The sequence below is a fragment of the Suricata suricatta genome, chromosome 4 (genome assembly GCF_006229205.1).
Source record: "Suricata suricatta isolate VVHF042 chromosome 4, meerkat_22Aug2017_6uvM2_HiC, whole genome shotgun sequence".
NCBI classification, from domain to species: Eukaryota; Metazoa; Chordata; class Mammalia; order Carnivora; family Herpestidae; genus Suricata; species Suricata suricatta.
Window position 1 is genome coordinate 90456059 of NC_043703.1, and position 12100 is coordinate 90468158.

The 12100-nt window shown below is 40.3% G+C and overlaps 1 protein-coding gene across 5 annotated transcripts in view; it reads right to left on the reverse strand.

Moving 5' to 3' along the window:
• The window catches only part of THADA (THADA armadillo repeat containing), a 316857-nt gene that overhangs the window by 176508 nt on the left and 128249 nt on the right, over window positions 1–12100 (reverse strand). For 4 of the 5 annotated variants that reach the window (XM_029937256.1, XM_029937258.1, XM_029937261.1 and 1 more), the window contains exons 27-28: window positions 1693–1782; window positions 416–547 (exon numbers count right to left, since the gene is read on the reverse strand). The exons of the other annotated variant lie outside the window; for it this stretch is intronic. In XM_029937256.1, coding sequence (XP_029793116.1) covers window positions 416–547; window positions 1693–1782 — 222 coding nt within the window. The remainder of the gene's footprint in view (window positions 1–415; window positions 548–1692; window positions 1783–12100) is intronic. 5 annotated transcript variants of the gene reach the window in all.

A 12100-nucleotide genomic window follows, 5' to 3' on the forward strand; every position in this document is an offset into this window, starting at 1 on the left:
AAGAGAAGATGGGCAGGTAATGAACTTGGGCCACACAGCACTGCCCTCTAGATGCTACCCCTCGCACCCACGAGCAAACTCCTCTGGAGTGAAGAGACAAATGTCCTGTTCAACACCTGGACAGGAGACAGAATGCTGCTTTTCAAAGGCAGGCATCTCCTATCATATCCTTTAGCAGGCAGAGTGCCAAGGAAACATTACTGAAACAGTGGCTATGGGCTCTGGCACCTAAGGGAGAAGCACTTTCCTCTGGAACACTGGAGACCACTTGGGAGCAATGGCAGTAACCCTCAGGCACCCACTTTTATAAGACCTTTCCCAAAGTTAAAAAAAAACAATCTATAGTTTCTGAGATAAGAGCAGTTTAAATACTTCATGACTGCCCACCCCGTTACTTCCAGGAAACACACACTACCTCATGACGAAGGGGATGAAAGGTGCCATGCTGAGAGGGGAAGAGGTGCCGTCCATTGGGGAAGGGTACAGTCTCCCCAACACCAGAAGTAAGAGAAACATGCTTGGATGACGGTTCAGTTCTCCTGCGTCGCTGAAAGAAATGATTGTGCATAAAAGATTTAAAATTTAAGAGGTGCAGCACTATCTTCAAACATTTTTCTCATTAAATAATTCTGAGTATCAAGTGAGACTTTCTATGATCAGAAGATAGCTTTCCTTCTTTCCCCTCCATTTACCTCATGTTTTCCTTATGTGCAAACAAGGACGAGCTACTGGCAAAGCCATGGTCTGGGCTTTTGCGCACGACTCTCTTCTCAAAGCTAACTGTTTATTTGTGTCTGTGTTTTGGTTTGAGCTGTTCATACAACAGAGGGGTGGCTATTCCAGAATATGAAATGTGAAACTTTCAACAGCCAAATGTACTTATGAAAGCCTGAAGAGTCACTTACCGGGGCCAGAAAAGCCTGTCTGTACAAATTACTCATGTGAGGACACGTATCATAAACAGAAGTAAAATTCATTGATGTTATTTTGCTTTCCCATTACAGATAGGTATGAATCCATATCAAGCGCAAAAATTGCTAGAAAAATACAAAAGCCCATGTTCTAAGATGCCCTTTCTAACAATTCCACCATCAGTACAGAATGTGACTGAAAGGACATTGGTAAACTTTGCTATCTGCCCTGATGGGACTGGAAGCCCTCTGAATGGCTTTACTTTATGTTTCCAGGGTCACTGGCCACCTTTGCTCAGGTGGGCTGGTACCATTTCTGATCACAGGTCAGCTATTTGCTTAAGGTCACAATGGTTGACTGTGACAGGCCAGTAAGAAAAAAATGGCTGGTGTTTGTGACAGCAAACTCAGTATGCAAACATACAGATTTTAAATATCATAGGAAGAAAATGATTTCTAGAAGAAATCACCATGTGCTTCTAAGAAGCTGGTTCCTGAAAAATGTTCACTAAAAACAGTATTACATTTGGTAAGACAATATGAAACAGGATTTTAAAGATAAAAAATATAATATAAAAACAGGATATTATACAACTTTTCAGGCCATGTCTACTATAGAGAGTCGGGCAACATGATGTAATAATAAAGAAGCCGGTAAAAAAAAAAAATCCATCTATGTTACAAGGAAAGGGGATTAAAAACTGCTGCCTGGAGGGAAAAATCTCCATTAATGAAGTAACTCACTTCCTTGATCTCAGTGTCTCACTGTGTCTCTTCTTACCTGTCCACAGTATTAGCTACAGCTTCCAACTGTTGGAGAAGAAAAGGATAGAGTTCCGGGAAACGAGAAAAAAATTCACTTCCTGTCATTCTGTAGAGGGAAGGGGAAAAAATTACTGTCATTTATTTCCTCTGATCTAATAATAAAGCCTTTCTTATTTTATTTAAAGGAAGATAATCAAGATCATTCACTTGAATATGTAATGAAACAAAAGTTAAGAACAAAACCTCATCTTAAGAATTTGACAAAAAGAACATTTAATTTTTGATTCTGGAAGTGCTGTTAACACATGGACTTTAATCTCAAAATTTAAGATGATGTATATTCACAAATATTTGACATTAAATTCTGTTGGGGAAGAAATAGGTAATTTGTGCAAATGTTGTTTCCACTATTGATTTGGACTATGAAAAGAGTCAGCATCTGGTTGGCTGAGGCTTAGCTCCCATAAGAAGAGCAGACCTAGAACAGGGCTCTCCAAGTTGACACCAGTGACATTTTGGACCAGACCATTCTTTGTTGTGGGGGACCTTCATGTGACAGTAGAATGTTTAGCAGTCTCCATGACTGCTACCCACCAAATGCCAGTAATATAATACCCCCTCACCCTTACCCAGTGATGACCATCAAAAATGTCTCTGGACAATGGGAAAAATATCCCAAGGGGCAGAATGATCCCCAGTTGGAAACCACTGGTCTGGAGTATGGCTATCGGATGCACAGACTCGGCATGTATGGCTCTGGATTCCAATCCCAGTGGACACCATCTTTATACTCTTGAATTCTGACAAGATGATTCACTCAGCTTTCACAAATGCTTATGTTCGGTGAACCCACACTCCTATGAAGACTCAGAATGTTTCCATCATCCCCGAAAGTAAGCTCGTGCCCCTTTGCAGGCAACTCTCGGTACCCAAAACAACCGGTGATTTGATTTCTATTACAATTTTATTTGGTCTATTCTAGGATTTCATATAAATGTAAAAATACATTACCTAATTTTGTGGTGTCTGAGGCCTTTTTCATTCACCATAAAGTTTATCCAGTAGTAACAATAGTATGATTCTTTTTTTGTCAAGTATTATTCCATTGTATGAATATACATTTCTCTCAACAGAAATGGGCTATTTCCATTTGTAGGCTATTATGAATAAAGCTGCTAGGAACATTCTTATACAAGGTTCTTATGAACATATGTTTTCATTTCTCTTGAACAAATACCTGACAATAAAATTCAGCATATCTAACATTCTAGGAAACTGACAGTTTTCCAAAATAATTATAGCATTTTACATTCCCATCAGCAATAGGCAGGAGTTCTAATGGCTCTACATCCTTTGAAACATTTGCTGTTGTCTTTCCTTTGTTTCACATTAGCCATCCTAGTGGGCATACAGTGGAATATCCCTGAGACTTTGAGTTGCATTTCCTTGATGACTAATGATGATACTGAACACCCTTTATGTGCTTTGGCTATTGATACGGCCTTTTCTGAAATATCCAAGATTTCTGCCCATTTTTACATAGGTTGCTTATCTCTTTTGCCATAATGTACATTACATGTACTTTTTCTTAGTTTGTGGCTTGCCTGCCAATTTAGTTCCTTCTTTTTTAATGTTTTTATTTATTTTTTAGAGAGAGAGCGTGAGCAGGGGAGGGTCAGAAAGAGAGGGAGATACAGAAACCAAAGCAGGATCCAGGCTCTGAGCTGTTAGCATAGAAGAGCCAGATGTGGGGCTCGAACCCACGAACCGTGAGATCATGACCTGAGCCAAAGTCAGACACTCAACCGACTGAGCCACCCAGGCGCCCCACCAATTTATTTTCTTAATAATGTCTTTTGATGAGCAGAAGTTTTCAGCTCAATTACTGGATCAATTTTTTTCTTTTATGATTCATGCTTTCTATGGCTTAAGGAATCTTTGCCTACTCCATCATCACAAAGATACTGTGTTTTCTTCTAGAAGATTTATAGTTTTAGTTTTTATCTTGGGGTCCATGACCCATCTCAATTTTTGTGTCTGGTGTGAGGTAGAGGCAAAGCTTCTCTTTTTCTTTTAAAAATTTATTATTATATTTTTAATTGAAGTATAGTTGAAATATAATGTTATGTTAGTTTCAGGTGCAAAATTCTTTTTCTTCTACATTGGTGTATCATAATTTTAATAGGAAGGTGCCGTAAGAAAAAATATAGACCTTAAAAAGGAGAAATGCACCAAGTTCATGAACAAGAAGACTCAATATTTTTTTTAAAGAAGATTCAATATTATGAAGAGGTAATTCTCACCAAATTCAATGTAATCCTAATAAATAATTATGTGCGTGTATGTGTGTAACTGGACAAGCAGATTTTAAAACGTACATAGATGCATCGAGGGCCAACAGCTGCAAAGATAATCTTGAAGAACAAGGACGGAGGACTCACCTAATGAGGTGGTGAGAACTATTTTAAAACTTTAGTAATAGGACACTGTGGTGACAAGCAGGCCCACAGCCAGAACAGAGAGCACGGGAACAGACACGCGCGTGCACGAGAACTTGACTAATGAAGGGACCGGTGCTGCAGATGATGGTGCTGTGAAGGTCACAACGAAGTGCTCACACAGACAAGATTGAAACTGGGCCCCAACCTCCCACGACATCTAGGACTGAAACGGCGAATTCAAAACTTAAAAGGTAAAACCGCCAAACTCCTTAGAAAACTGTACAGAATAGAATTTATTACATCAAGACCCCAAAAGCATCAACTTGTAGGAAAAATTTATATATTTAACTACATCAGTTAATATGTAAAAAAAAAAATTACACCAAAAAAAGTACAAATAAAACCACAACCAGTAAGAAAAACTTATATATTCAACTGCATCAGTTAATATTAAAAAAAAATTTACACCAAAAAAAAAAAAAGCACAAATAAAACCACCAAATAACACATGTACAAAGGACTTTTGGCAGAGGAGTAGTATCAAACATTATGGAATAAAAGACACTAAGAGACTTAGCTGACTTTTGAGGTCGAAAAGACTAAACACAACTTGTGGCCCTTGTTTGGATCCTGATTCTAACAAGCCAATTATAGAAAGACATTTCTAAGACAATTAAGAAAATTTGAAGATCAAGGAATTATTAACTCTGGTATATGTGATAATAGTTGGTGGTATTTCTTTTTAAACTCTCAAGTCAGTTGTGCATCCTAAAGAATTTACAGGTAAAAATGACACAGTGTCTGTGACCTCCTTCTCAAGAGGACAAGAAATATACAAAATAAGATTGGCAAAATGTTGAGAAGTGCTGAAGTTGACTGATGGATATACAGGGGTTAAACTACTCTCCTTATTTTAAATATGTTAAAAAATTCCCATAGTAAAAAGGTTTTAAAGTGATGAAAGTAAACATTTTTATTTGCCAAGCCACAAATGGGGAGAAAATGTGTAATGCATGTAACTGAGAATTATATAATTAGTATTAGACTATAGGAAGAACTTCAGTGAAACCAAGAAGTTAAAAGACAAACAACTCAATATAAAAAGAGTAAAACCTATTAAAATATAAACACTAGCAGCCAATAAACATAAGATGCTCAACCACACTGAGCAATTGGCAGAGACTGAAAAATCCAATATCAAGTATCGGAACTCTTAGACACTGTTGGTGGAAACAGAAATTACTACAACAATTTTAAGAATAATCTGGCATTTTCTTGAAAGCCACGGCTGTGTTTAGCCAGTGATTCACAAACGCTATTTCTAGGTAAACGGCCTAATAAACTTTTGGACATGGGCACCATAAGGCTTGTACAGCATATGCACAACAGTCATACGTCTATCAATTGTCGAGTGAGTAAACTGTACACTCACACATCGGGACACCGTAGAGCAGTAAATCTCAAGGAACTACAGATGTGTCAACCAATGTATCTCAGGAACATAATGTTAAGTGAAAAAAGCAATTTAAAGAACAATACATGCAAAACAATTCTTCTATGTAGTTTACAACAAAGCGCTAAATAATACATTGCTTAGAGAAAAATTTAAGTGATGAAAAAATTAAAAGCAAAGAAAGAAACAAAATACAATTGGCAAAAGTAATCAATCACTTCTCCAAGGGGGAAAAGAAAGGAGATAGAATTAGGAAGGAATATATAAGGGGTCAAAAGAAATGTTCCGTTACTTAAACCCTTAAAGTATTTGTTGCATAGTTACTCACTTTTTTGTAAATTTTCTTTTGTACCTATTTCACATTCAGCAAAACCAAATTGTTTTAAAGAAGAGAGAGTTCTTCCTTCTAAATTGTAGATCATTTATTGGATTTACGCAAAAATATGCTCGCTTTTTTAATTAGTAGATATTTTTGTGGAAAAAACCAAACACAAATGTTTAAAAAAAAAATACCCCCACACTAGACCCCTTGGTGTCCCTCCTCACAGACAACTATGCAAAAGCATCTCTGCTTTTTAAAAAACATTTCTTTATAGAAGTACTCCTTTCAGTTTAGCTCTTTTTCCCCCAGCAAATATGCGTATTATACATATACTCATGCCCCTTAATTTTTTTTTCATCAGGCACACTGTTCTATTTCTTTCCATTTAATGGTTGCAGAGTAATTCATTGTATGTTGACTGTAACTGAATTCAAACCTGAATGATAGGCTTTTGGGTTGTTAAGTTACTTTTACAAACAATGACATGTAAATTTCCTTGTTAATAAATTGCAAACCTAGGCTTTTACATGGGAGACCACAAAACCATTCCACTACAGGCTACTGTTACGTTCTATAGTACGTCTAAGCAAGACTGGTCAAGAACATCAGTTTCCATTTTGAGTGGTCACTTAGAACTGTATATAAATTAAATATTGAGATCCCTGCATAGACCTGCCCACACAGAATCTCTCCATCTACACCACAAAGCCTGGTGGATATGTCTTCTCAAGGAATCCGTATTTTCAGGGGAGTAAGCCACTCCTCAATGGTCTGATAGCTCTTGGCTGTGCCAGAAAGAGTATTCTCATGTAAGCAGACCATATGATTGCATTACCGTGATCTAGAAACTGCCTTGGTAAATAACTGGCCCTGCTGACCACAAATATTGCCAGAGAAAAGGTCTGTGGAGCTACTGTTCTCAAACTACAGTCACTGTTTTCATTGAATTAAAACGAATTGTTCCAAAAAGCAAGTACCTCATTCAGTTACCTGAGCAGATATTCATCAACTCATCTATGTTGCAGAGTATATGAAGAAGGTACGTTATTCAAAGTTAAACATCTGGTGAATGTTTTAAGTAACAGTTTTGTTCTTGATAACTTGCTGGGCTTTGACTACATCTTTAAAAAAATATTCTGTTGAAATTATTGTGCCCATGCTTGATGGTGTACGACTTTGAAGCATCAATGGTGCATCTGACAGGGTTTTAAGAAAAACTAAAATTATTTTCTACAGAGAATTCTGACCTTTCTCAGGTACCCTGAGTGCACAGGAGTTGCTTTTCTATCCTAGCATTCTCAGGCTCCTCTGTACTGTTAAAAAATGTCAACTCTACTTCTGGCCAGGGCTCCAATTCACTGCAAATCCAGAAGAGATGAGTGCTCGCCAGATTAGTGTCACCTCAACTCCGCATCAGCCAAGGGCTACTGAAGACCTGGGTACATGTGTATAGAGTGCTGCCTGAAGGATATACGGCATTAACAATTCTCAAGTTATTATAAAACAGAGCCTCAGGAGGTAAGGTGGAGGAGGATGTTAGAATTGTCTAAGGGGCTTATTCAAACTTCACTCACTCCCTATTCTCAACTACACAAAAGGCCTACAGTTCGTGGGCACCTCATAGGTTTTGGGCTGCCTGGAATCTATAACTTTATTTTAGAAGGCCAAAATCACGAGACTATTTCAGTCCATATGTGAATCCTGGAACATGTGAGTCTTACCTCTCATTTCTACTTAATCAAAACTGTAGCATGATCATATTTTTCTCTGGAAAGTAGCAAATATTTTAAGCACCTACATACTTCATGTTGAGCACTGTGCTAGGTCCTATGGAAAATAGTAACAATATGAGATGGTCACTGCTCTCGGGGTTTAAGGTCTGGTTAGGAAGACAAGACACACGCATAGACTATAACTAACAAGGAAGGGCAAGACATTAAGTTTAAGGGTCAAATAAGTGCAGCTTACAGTAACAGTGGAGTTGGGAAAGGTATCGCTGGGAGCTGGAGAGGTTGGGGAATGGTGTGTGGGAAACGTGGAAACCAAGATGAGTCTTGAAAAATTGGAAGAATGGATTAAAAAGGAGAGAAAACAGTATGGAGAGGGTGGGCAGGTACAGGAGCCAAGTGGGTGGATACACTGGCTGGATGAATCGAGAATTCGATGGCATGTGAAGGTAGAAAAGACAGGAAGGATGGCATACACGGTTTTAGAAATTTTAATGGCAGGCCAAGGAGCTTTGCCTGTGGCTTACAGGCATCAAAAGTTTTCAAACAGCAGAGAGATGTGTCAAGAGCAGACAGGCTGGACTAGAAAGAGGGTAGAAACACGGTGACCCAGTGGATCCAATGGATATTCACGGAATGTATCCTTTTTTAAAATAGTTTATTGTCAACTGAATCTTTTCACCTCAACCAGAGCATAAATATCTATAGGTAAGAGATTATCCTCATACCTCCTTGTGTCACTTTTTGTACAAACCACAATTCTACACAAACACTGGCTGACTGGTAAATATTCTGAGTAAGTAGTATTAGCCAGAGAAGAAAAATATTCTAATACAGATGCCCTCAAACCTATGGCGTATGCCTTGTTTCTTTTCTCTGGGACTGGCACCTACCCAAATGACACGATGGCAACAAATTAAGAATTTCTTAAAGTGAATCACTAGCCATATCTAAGGACATTCAAGATCATGACCCGAATTAATAAAGGGAGTATCCTGTCAGGGCTTGAAATTTCTTAAACACAAATATATGATGCTTGTTTCACTCATCTGCAAACAGTTCAATTCTAGTTCACCCATATAAGAAAACAGGCTGATATGTCACCTCAACAAATACAGCAAGGCCTGGGAGTAAATTCTCCAGTGACAGGCATTTGAGACCTGTTCATCTCTCTGGCCAAAAACTAGCCTAGCAACTTTATGGAAACAAAAGAAGCAATGACCAAAAAGGAAAAAACAAAATCTCTGTAAATGTAAGCTTCTGGGAAGACAAAAGGAGACCACCAACAGCAACAACAGACAGACAAAGGTGAAAACAAAAAAAGCTAAGACAGAGAGTCAGAAGAAAACAGCTTTTAACCTTGGGACTGTCAGACTTTACAAATGGGGAGTCAGTCCCCATCTCGTCAGGGAAGGACTATGCAGGCAGACCCTTGAGGGGCCCTTGGGGAACCCGGGAACTCCCTGAGGAAATCCATTTGCCCGGCACCAGGAAAAGGTGCCAAGAGCACAGAGTGCTTGTAAGCTGCCCAAGGCACTCACCACCCACCCCCATTCATTCAGTGGTGGGCTCCCCCAGAGCCCAGCCAAGGCCAGGAACAAAGTAGGCAGGCAACAGAGGCTTACTGAATGAATGAAAATGCCTGCCCAGCACCATTCTAAAAGCTTTTTAAAAATTATTCTAGCACTGCTTGTTTATTGGGGAAAAGTTAGATAATGAAGGACGCTGCAAAGAAAAATCTGAATATCAACACGATACGAACTTAATCACTCAAACACAGCTGCCGGTCTATTTTGTTGTCTGTCCACCTATGCCTTTCTCCTCCTAATATTTTCTTCCATAATCTGCTTTTTACACTCAACACTGTGTCAAGAACAGTGTTCCATGTCAATCTGAGCCCATCTGAATACAGTAGCCTCAGTGTGGTATCCTCTCCGTGCTTTTCCTACATTTGAACATGTATCTTGGGCACTAACCCGGACACCAGCCCAGGACACTCGTCCCCATCCTGCCTAAACCATATGTGGAAGGCAGTCCCTACTTCAGCTGCCTTCCGAGCTCCCCTTGGCCTGCACATTCCACAACCAATTTTGGTAATGCCAAGGGTCTAGTTTTTGAGAGCACCTGAGCTTCCGCTGTTTGGTCCGCTTTGAACGGGCCCCCTACTATCCCCCCATTTCCCAGCCTAGGAAAATCTTCACTTGAATTCAGCTTCTCTATCTCTTAGAGACCCTGTCCTAAGATCTGCCACACGTAACGGAAGTTGGAATACCATAAACACATGCTTCTGAGCTTAACAAAAGCAACCTGATAAAATTGATGATGCAGTGAAAAGAAGAATTTGGTGAAATGTGCTACAAGTAAAACAGAGCTATCTCTATCCTCTAATTCCTACATACAGATCCCCAATCATTCTGAATCATCTCAGGACCAGGGATCAAGAGAGTAATGTGCAAAGGTATAAAGAGAGAAAGCTTGCAAAGGCAAGCAAAAACATGCAGAATAAGGAACTCCATAGTAAACAGCAGCAAAGGCAGAGCCTGGGCCTGGTTAAAAAAAAAAAAACAAACAGTACTTATTCACGGGCTGTGGAGCAAACACCATAAACCTGGTTTCATTAGATGAAAACAAACGCTGAAGGCATAAGTCTGGTGGTTTTCAGTCGGGTTTTTCAAATGGGAACCCAATAAACTATTAAAGCCCAGCTACTCCCCAGATTCAGGCCTATAAAACCTCTCTAGAGGAGAGAAAGCAGCTCAGGGCCTGTGTCTCCTTGCCACAGTGATTGCTGATAAGAAGAGCAAGTGCATCTCAAGAAAAACAGTACCCCCAAATGGAAACAAACCTACAAAGAAGACAAAGCACACACACGTTTCAAAGGATGAGCAAATGCAAACTAATAAAACAAACAACTAATAAAAAGAAATCAGGGTTTGGAACCCCACCAAGAGGACCATCCATCTCTGACTCTGTTCCTAGAATCCTCTCTCCACCTCTGAGCCGACCTGACCCCAGCATTTCTCCTTCGAGTAGTGGTCATTTAAAAAGAATGAGTGATGAGACCGAACAGATGTCAGAGGCCCCAGGGTCAGAATCCCAACCCAGTAAGCACTTGTGATCCTTGCAATGGTTCCACCAGGAAGTCCTCTTACTCAGTTTCAGGCAAACCACAAAGAAAGTTAAAGGGAAAGCATCTTCTTCAGGGCTTCTGCTCTAAGGGCATGGACTCTAACCAGGTCTCCTGCCAGTCTTGTGTCCCTTCCTTTCCTCCGTAGACGGCCATGAACTGCTTGGACTTATTGGACTAATCCTTCCCTTTGGGAGCTGCTTTCCAGGTAGATTAGAGAATCTCCCTAATCACAAAATCAACCATCACTATACTATACCCCTGGAGGGAAGGGGGAGCTCTGGACTCTGGAAGAGCCCTGCCGTGCCCCTTGTAGAAATCCCTGGCACAGGGGTGGACCTAAAAACACACTGCTACCCATTACACAGCTAGATGGCTAGTAAACATGCATCACCTGAATTCCTCATGTGTGTAAGGTCCAATGTGGGCAGCTTATACGGATTTTTTTTTACACCAGAAATTTGTTCCTTAGGAAATGTTCCTTTTTAAATCCTATCGTCTATAAAAATCTCACAATCAGTCCTCCTCCAACAGCTAATTCAATAACCACTTTCTAAACAGTTTGTGGTAGACTGCAAAGATCGCTGGCAAGAGTTCCTACTACCCTCACTACACCTCTTGATGTGTTCTTCCCTGCCTAATCGTTCCAATACTACCCTCACTATGCCTCCCTCCCTTCAGAGGTAGGACCTACTTCTTCTCCCTGTGACCCAAGTCTAGATCAACAGAGGGCGGCGGCAGAGGACAGCAGAGGTGACGCTGTACTAGTTCCGCCTCAGCCTGCAAGACGTGCACCAGCATCTGCATTCATGGTCTTCAAGACTTGACCTCTGTGCCACCCGCACCTCCCCCTGCCTGGTCATTTACGCCTCCAGCTGAGGTTCCAGACCCCAGCTGAGGTCTCAGACAACGCAGTCACCTGAGTGATCCGATATGACACCACGTGGTGAAGCTGAACCAGTTGAACCCAGCCAACCACTGAACTGTGAGAAACAGTGAGCTGTTACCAGAAGCCATGAAATTTCGGGGTGTTTGTTATGCAGCAACAGGTAACTAAAAACACACAGTTATAATACTGAAGGGACCGAGTTAGACTCTGTGGAAAAGGTAAAGCTAAATAAAAGGGATGCTGACATCAAGGAACACACAGTCTAACCTAATTACTATATTTATTCTCTCACAGCTCTGGCAGCCAGAAATCCGAATCACCACCATCGTCCAGAATCAAAGTGCCAATAGGGCACCTCCAGAGGCTGTGAAGGAGTCCCTGATTCTCACCTCTTTCCAGCTTCTGGCCTTCCTCAGCCAGTAGCTGCATGGCTCCAATCTCTGCCACCGTAGTCACACTGAGTTC